This window comes from Barbus barbus (genome assembly GCF_936440315.1).
Source record: "Barbus barbus genome assembly, chromosome: 32".
Classification (NCBI taxonomy): domain Eukaryota; kingdom Metazoa; phylum Chordata; class Actinopteri; order Cypriniformes; family Cyprinidae; genus Barbus; species Barbus barbus.
Genome location: NC_136760.1, coordinates 23,122,417 through 23,131,147, shown reverse-complemented (window position 1 = coordinate 23,131,147; position 8,731 = coordinate 23,122,417). Strand labels below are relative to the sequence as shown.

The following is an 8,731-nucleotide window of genomic DNA, read 5'->3' as shown; positions in this document are numbered from 1 at the left end:
GTGCAGCTGCAGTAGATATTTTCAGTCTGATGCTTTTTGTGCAGTTTTGAAAAACAAAAGAAGCGGCGCTTCAGCTCGCTATTATAAACATGCAGATTATTATTTAATAATCTGCATAAAAAGTGAAGAAGAAAAGTGAAGATGTTGGACTAAACGCAGCACTTTCCGCTGTCTCACCCTCTGGCCAATGCATTACTTCTTCTCCGTTGTTCTTGATTAATGGATAAAATACATTTTATATAATTTCTAGCAGATTAATTATTTTGAGCATAAATAAAAACTAATAATTAGCTTATAAAAATACGGGCCTATAAATTACAGATTGTTCTGATATTTTCAGGTTTTATATGACTTCGGGAAGCCTGCACTTTACACTTGACAAACTATATATACAGAGAGAGAGAGAGAGGGAACAAATATTGTAAGCATTAAATAGTATAACAATTATAGCGTTCTTCATTAAAGTTTCTGAAAAGTGTAAGTAACTTTATAATCTACACACTTCTGCAAACTGAGTCAATATGACTTTGAAACATATTTTTGAATCAGGCAAGATCTAGGGCCTGGGTGGACAATAATTCATTTAGAAGTAGTAAAGAAATATACAATTGTCAATATGTTCTTAGGGAAAAGAAGAGGGTCAGAAAAAAAGAAATAATATCTGGATCTTTTCTGAATAGTGATTTACCATGAATGTAAGTGCCAACAAAATACTAAACAGAAAAACAGATTTTGTATGTGTCCTAAAATTCATGTACAGTAGAGCATGCTGCTTGAATCACCAAGGTCATTACAAAATGCCTACCCTGAACGTATTATAAGTCGCTGGGTAAAGGTTTCTGCCTAAATGTGCATACATGTATATCAAATGAAACAAATCACAAAATGTCTAAGTTCCCTCCAAAGCATACTGAATGATGAAAGAAAAGCAACATTTTCAAAAAGAGTACAGAACTTTTTGTTACAATGTATTATTTTTACATCATTATTGACTCTGGCACAGACCTTAGACTCTTCTGTCGCCTTTCACCACTATAACGTATGAACTAGACCACATTTCTGAGATTGATGTCACTGTGCGGGTTCAAAAATGAGTTACTCCCCTATGGCAAATATATCTGCGAGTTTAAAGAAGTTTAGGGAATACTCTGCCCAAGAAACATTCGTCCACCCCATGACTGATTTCAAGCAAGTGGCGAGTAGGTATAAATCAGTTTCAAAAGCCTTTTGCTATACTGTTTTCCTTACACACTCCGTGCCAGGAATACTTGATGCACTGCTGCCCGACGTCTGCCAAAATTGTTTGTCATCCTGCCTAACATGCTTAAACAGCAGTTAAAGAGCATTTTAGAAAAATACTGTTTAGCTGTCACTTAGCGTTAAGAGTTCAGGAAGATTTATTCTTAACTGTAATCGGTTTCGTTTATAAACTAAACCAAGTAAACATTTGCTTTAACAAGCAAAAATGAAATCATCCTGTATTTCAGTGTAAGATTTCAAAGCATTTTGTTGCCTGTAAATGAAAAGAGAGGAGAAATCCACCTGTTGCTGTTGTAACAAATGAAGGTCTGGGAGGCTGTTAAAGCTGTAATGAGAATCCAAGCTGGATGAGAAAAACCACAGAGAGCCAAAGATCATTATGGGAAATGTGCTCACCTCCTCAGGGTTCACAGCTCATAATGAATGAATGCACTGTGAGAAACTTGCTCCGTGACACTCAGAGTCGAACAATATTTTTCCTGAGAAGAGGATTACTCCATTTATGATGCATTCGTCAAGCCTGACCTGATAAAGGAGGGAAAAAGTCACTTAAACGGGAAAAGCAAGCAATTTCCACATGCAGCACTTGTAAACTGATGCATACGACCATAGCGATACTCTATAAAAGAGTGCAGGACGTCCCATCCAGTGCTTGTGTAGTGGAAGGTCTGTGCGCTTCGTCCCACACAGGGTGTCCACCATGAAAACCCTATAGAGCGGAAGCTGTAAAATCATGGTGGGAGAGTCGACGGACCCCAGGAGGGCTGGAACTGCTATTTAATCTATTGACATGTTGGGAGCAGCTGTTTCGCTCTCTGTTTCTCCCCCTCCATCCCTTCACTGCCTCTCTGATGTGAAAGGCACTGGCTGCATCCAGAGCAGATCTTTACGAGGGGAGGAATGCCTCGCCCTGCCTAAAGCTCAGCATACAGTTTTTGTGGGCATCTAATGGAGGTGCTGAGAGAAGTGGAACCATAGAGGACAACTGGGAAGGAAACAGTGGAGTGGTATCAAGTGTTGTAGCCGGACAGGTGCAGAGGTCGATACTTAGGAGATTATATGAGCTGATATCTTAGCCAAATGTGTCCAGAGCAGCCAGACATTATTTCCAGGCCTGCATGTCTGCAGATGCAGTGTGGGTTACTTGTCTGATGCAACTCAACCACTGCATGGTAACCTACCCGCCACACAAATTTACAACACAAATATTATTGATAGGGAAAATATTATACACATACTCTATACAATAAATAACATTTTGTATTACATGTAATCTGGGTTATATAATCAAATTCCAAAAGTAAAGTACTTGTAATTGGAGTACATTACATTTTAAAAGGCTGATAATCAGATTATATTTATTTTTATGGACTACATGATTACACATTATTTACAATGGCAGTAAATTATTCATAATTTGGTTCATTTTTTAGTTTTTTTCTTATTTTTTTCATTTCTAAACGAACCTAGCACTTATATACATTTTTGGAAAGCCTGCTGTAATGTAACGTTTAATGCATTTCCTAATGTTAGTACAGAATGTTTTTTTTTTTTTTAATACTGCCATTGAAGTCTAAGTGATAAAAGAGCTCAAACGTAATCTAAAAAAAAAGTAATCTAAAATGTCAAAAGTGGTCTAAAGGTATTAAAAAGTGGTCAGACATAACATTATCTAATATGTGTAATCCAGATTGTTACTAACTACAATTTTCATCGTGTAATTTGTAATCAGTAATGGATCTACCCTGCACGAGTGAGTGAGAGAGAGATGGGTTTACACTTTTATTCAGGAAGGATGTGTGCTGATTATATACTTTTTATTTTAAGTAAATGCTGTTATTTTAAACTTTAAAAAAAAACTTTCTATGTATTTTTAAACAAATAATAAAGCATAATACCTTCAAAATTATATATATATACAGTGGGTACGGAAAGTATTCAGACCCCCTTAAATTTCTCATTAATGTACACACAGCACCCCATATTGACAGAAAAACACAGAATTGTTGACATTTTTGCAGATTTATTAAAAAAGAAAAACTGAAATATCACATGGTCCTAAGTATTCAGGCACAGGCACAGATCTGGCCAAGGTTACAAAAAAAATTCTGCTGTACTTAAGGTTCCTAAGAGCACAGTGGCATCCATAATCCTTAAATGGATGACGCTTGGGACGACCAGAACCCTTCTTAGAGCTGGCCGTCCGGCCAAACTGAGCTATCGGGGGAGAAGAGAGAGGTAAAGAAGAACCCAAAGATCACTGACCTCCAGAGATGCAGTCGGGAGATGGGAGAAAGTTGTAGAAAGTCAACCATCACTGCAGCCCTCCACCAGTCGGGGCTTTATGGCAGAGTGGCCCGACGGAAGCCTCTCCTCAGTGCAAGACACATGAAAGCCCGCATGGAGTTTGCTAATAAACACCTGAAGATTCTCTGGTCTGATGAGACCAAGATAGAACTTTTTGGCCTTAATTCTAAGCGGTATGTGTGGAGAAAACCAGGCACTGCTCATCACCTGTCCAATACAGTCCCAACAGTGAAGCATGGTGGTGGCAGCATCATGCTGTGGGGGTGTTTTTCAGCTGCAGGGACAGGACGACTGGTTGCAATCGAGGGAAAGATGAATGCGGCCAAGTACAGGGATATCCTGGACGAAAACCTTCTCCAGAGTGCTCAGGACCTCAGACTGGGCCGAAGGTTTACCTTCCAACAAGACAATGACCCTAAGCACACAGCTAAAATAACGAAGGAGTGGCTTCACAACAACTCCGTGACTGTTCTTGAATGGCCCAGCCAGAGCCCTGACTTAAACCCAATTGAGCATCTCTGGAGAGACCTAAAAATGGCTGTCCACCAACGTTTACCATCCAACCTGACAGAACTGGAGAGGATCTGCAAGGAGGAATGGCAGAGGATCCCCAAATCCAGGTGTGAAAAACTTGTTGCATCTTTCCCAAAAAGACTCATGGCTGTATTAGATCAAAAGGGTGCTTCTACTAAATACTGAGCAAAGGGTCTGAATACTTAGGACCATGTGATATTTCAGATTTTCTTTTTTAATAAATCTGCAAAAATGTCAACAATTCTGTGTTTTTCTGTCAATATGGGGTGCTGTGTGTACATTAATGAGGAAAAAAAATGAACTTAAATGATTTTAGCAAATGGGTGCAATATAACAAAGAGTGAAAAATGTAAGGGGGTCTGAATACTTTCCGTACCCACTGTATATATATACATATATATATATATATATATACATATATATATATATATATATACACATACACACACACACACAGTGCCCTCCATAAGTATTGGAACAGTAAAGACAAAATTGCTCTGTTGGCTGTAGAGTCAAGACATTTGCAAATGTGATTAAAAGATGAATATGAGACAAAACTACAGAATGTCACATTTTATTATTAGCCGTTTCAACACGTTTTACCAAATAAAAAGAACAGCACTTTTAGAGTTCATCCCACTCAATGATGTGAGCATAAGTATTGGGACAGTTGAACATAAGGCAGATATAAAAGATTAAAAGCTATTATTTAGTTGCAGATCCCTTGCGCACAATCACAGCAGTGAGTCTGTGACCCATAGACATCACCAGACTCTTGCTCTCATCCTTTGAAATACTTTCCCCAGCCTTTAATGCAGCCAATTCCACTTGTTGCTTGTTTTGGGGAGTTTCTGCCTTTACTCTCCTCTTCAGCTGGTGAAATTCATGTTAAATCGGATTTAAATCTGGAGATTGACTTGGGCAATCTAAGACTTTCCATTTCTTTGCCCTTATAAATTCCTTGACTGAACTGGCAGGGTGTTTTGGGTCATTGTTCTGATGCAATATGAAGCACTTCCCAATGAATCTGGTGTCATTTTCTTGAATATTGGTAGGCAAGATGGTTTAGTACCCTTCCAAATTCATTCTGCTACTGTCATCATACATTAAGTCATCAGTAAAGTTGAGAGAGCCTGCTCCAGAGACAGCCATGCATGCCCATGCCATGACACCACCTCCACCATGCTTTATAGATGAGGCTGTATGCTTGGGATCATTTACAGTTCCCTTTTTTATCCACATTTTTGCTTTCCCATCACTTAGATAAAGGTTCATCTTTGTCTCATCGGTCCATAAACACAGTTCCAAAACTCTTCTGGCTCACCTTTGTGCTTTTTGGCAAACTCTAATCTTGTCTTTCTATTTTTGGTGCTGGTCAGAGGTTTGCATCTTGCTGTGTAGCATCTGTAAGTCTGTGTCAAAGTCTCCTGAGGACAGTAGATTGTCAGAGTATCACCCAGCTTTCTGGAAGTTGTTGGTGATTTTACAGACACGTCTTTTAGGGTTCATTTTCACAGCTTTTATGATTTGTCTGTCATCAACTACGGTTGTTTTCTCAGCCGATCAGGTCGTTGTTGGTTGCTGGTGGTTTCCAAATTCTTGATTTCTCCATGCCCTTTGTTTTTGCTATAGCTCTAGTTGACTTCCTCTTTTCTTTTAGCATCCAAATCATCATCGAATGCAAGTGTGTGTCATCATCGAATGCAAGATTCAGAAAACTGAAGTAATGGATATAACTGATACGACATTCCCTGCTTTTAATATCTGAAGAATTAATGCAACAGGACACAGCTAATCACTTAGAAAGACCTGTGAGGCAACTGTTCCAATACTTAAGCTCATATCAGATAGGGGGATGAAACCTTAAAAATGCTGAACTTCTTAGCTGGTAAAACATCTATGTGTTGAATCACCTAATAATAAAACGTGACATTCTGTAGTTTTGTCTCATATTCATCTTTTAATCATATTTGTAAATGTCTTGACTCCACAGCCAACAGAGCAATTTTGTCTTAGCAAAAAATTTTTGGCATAGCAGCTTTCCCATAAATTAAATGTATAGCTTTCCCATGAATTAAAAATGATCACAGTTAAATCATGAAATGAAGAAATTTAAAGCAAATGCATTTCTACCGGCAGCATAGAAGTACATTGTGATATTCTATTGCATTTCCAAGATTTCAAATCAAAACTCAGACACCAGCTTGATCACAACACATTTTAATAAGAACTGTCATTGTTGTTGTGTCTTACACACATCATTGGTACAGTGAGGCCAGAGGTGGTTAAACCGTGAAGGCGCTGAATGTAGCTGTTTGGATAGAGCAAACAGTAACGAACAATGCATGGCTGCAGTCAGTGATATTCAGCACTGTTACATTCAATGAATCAACAGTAATTCAGTTCTGGGGAGTTCAAATGAGTTGACTTGAGTTTATTTGACTAGTAAGGATCTTTGATGGAGCTAATACCCGAGGGCTCTCCAAAACGATCATCCTTTCAACATATCAACTCAGAGGGACGGAGTTTCATACAGAATAAAGACTTCTGGGCCTGCAGTGAGACTCAGCGGTTTCTTTACTGAATCATTTATTGCCGAAATGAAATATTAACAGACTCAGAAAGTGAAAACTTGAAAAATGTCAATTAACAAGTAATTAGATGAGAACAAACTCGGAAATTACTTGATAGGTGCATTAAAACAAACTGTTCTCCATTATTGAGCCTATATCGCATCTAACCAAAATATCCACAGTAATGGCGACACTAATTGAAAATTCTAAGCAAAACATTTTCTTGTCTTAATTTCAATGATCCACATAGACAAATCAGTCTATGAATTTACAGACAACGAGGCTGCGTCAAATAAATATCAAGTATTTACACACACAGAGCTTTGATTTGTGTACGTTACCTGAGTGAATTCAGGGATTTTTATATTGTTATTCTTCCCTGACGGAAACTTTGACAACAATGGAAAGAGGCTATGACTTCCCTCTCTAAGGTACACAACTTTTGGTGTCTTTTTAGCTCCAAGATGATTCATTTTAGGGCTGATAGCAATTATCTAGCCAATATGAATATGGCAGGGGATTGAGTTTGCTCTACAGAGCCAGAGACGGCGTGCTGGGAGCCACAGCTGCCTCGTCCTGCGGCACGCGGCTCTTCTTGCAGGTGAGGGCCAGCAGCAGCAGCATGGGCAGGTGCCAAAGGCTACAGAAAAACAGCTTCCGGGCGTTCTGCCTGTCGCCATAGCGATAGAACCTGAAAGCCAGGTAGCTGATGTAAAGGTTAATGGGCAGAGAGACTAAGGGGAACGTCCAGGTGGTGACGTCCAGCACGGGGCCCAAGGCTGATAGGCCAATCAGGCCTACGCTGTGGCGGAGGGCCACGCGTTTACAAAGGCCGGGATGGGTGACGGACATCATTCGGTACCCGCCGCGTGAATAGTCCTCTCTTAGATTCCAGCTTAGTGCATTGAAGTGAGGAAACTGCCAGGAGAACAGGAAACATCCCAGTAAGAGCGCTCCTGGAGAGACAGAGAGAGGAAGTGAAGAAGCGAATAAACAAACAAGATTTTCCAGATCATTTAAACACCATCGGAAGTGCATGTGTGCAAGCAGGAAACGAGAGTGTGCAGAGTAACTACGACGCAACACTTAAAACACTCTGTTCAATCACTGAAAAGACGTCCGAGTTCCTTCACATCCTGCTGTGGAGGAAACAAACACTATTCTCCTGTGTTCAGAAGCTGGAAGAGTGGAAAGGTGACACCGCACAAACAGCGGCCCGTGCAGGGGTAGCGAAGCATGACGCAGCGCTGCCTTTGTGTATGAGATCTTAGAAAACACAAATCCTCTGGGAAACACCGCACAGGGTAACATGACAGCGACCTCTCACACTCGGGTCATCTTTTTATGCTTTGTGTGTTCTTGAACTTGCTTTGAGAAAACAGTCCAGTTGACACTAGAGTCTACAAATATAAGATCAGTGTGGTTGAATGGTAATATGTACTTAATGTAAATCTGTCAGAGTTAAAGTACTTTTTATTCAGTTTGGTGTCACTATGTGAAGTAATTACTGAAGTAGTTAAATAAGCACAAACTTTTATCAATTAATTGGAAAAAAAAACTTGAAAAATCATGCTATTCAGGCTACGACTTTGAGTTTAAAAAAAAGGAAATGATTAACATAATATATATAGGGCCCTATGATTAACGCAGAAAAATTGTTAATAAAAATGAAATGCACTGTATAACACAGAATGTCAAGGAAAATTGGCAAATTTGGGTGAATAAATCAAATGTAGAGCTGTACAGATGTACATTAATTTGATTACATTAAGAAAATTAGCTAAACTAGGGTCAGATACACACAGAGCCAAAGGTCTTCACTACAACATGCCAAAATAAATGGTTGGTTGATTAAAGATATGCTTTTACACATTATATAAAATATAAGTAATGTTTTATATGCTATTCAAAAGTAATATTAACAATAATAATCATAATAAAGATAATTATAATTTTTAAAGAAATATCACAAAGATTTAACTTTATAAACTATTTGTAAACTGTTATACAGCACTTTGTTTGCCCAGAAATTAAAGGAATTTGATTACATTTAAAAA

The 8,731-nt window shown here is 38.7% G+C and overlaps 1 protein-coding gene across 1 annotated transcript in view; it reads right to left on the bottom strand.

The window, feature by feature from the left end:
• Positions 1 to 6,044: 6,044 nt before the first annotated feature.
• LOC306852416 (protoheme IX farnesyltransferase, mitochondrial-like) overlaps positions 6,045 to 8,731 on the bottom strand; it is a 43,929-nt gene continuing 41,242 nt past the window's right edge. Inside the window, exon 7 of the mRNA XM_079389205.1 lies at positions 6,045 to 7,630. Coding sequence (XP_079245331.1) covers positions 7,206 to 7,630 — 425 coding nt within the window. The 3' untranslated portion in view covers positions 6,045 to 7,205. The remainder of the gene's footprint in view (positions 7,631 to 8,731) is intronic.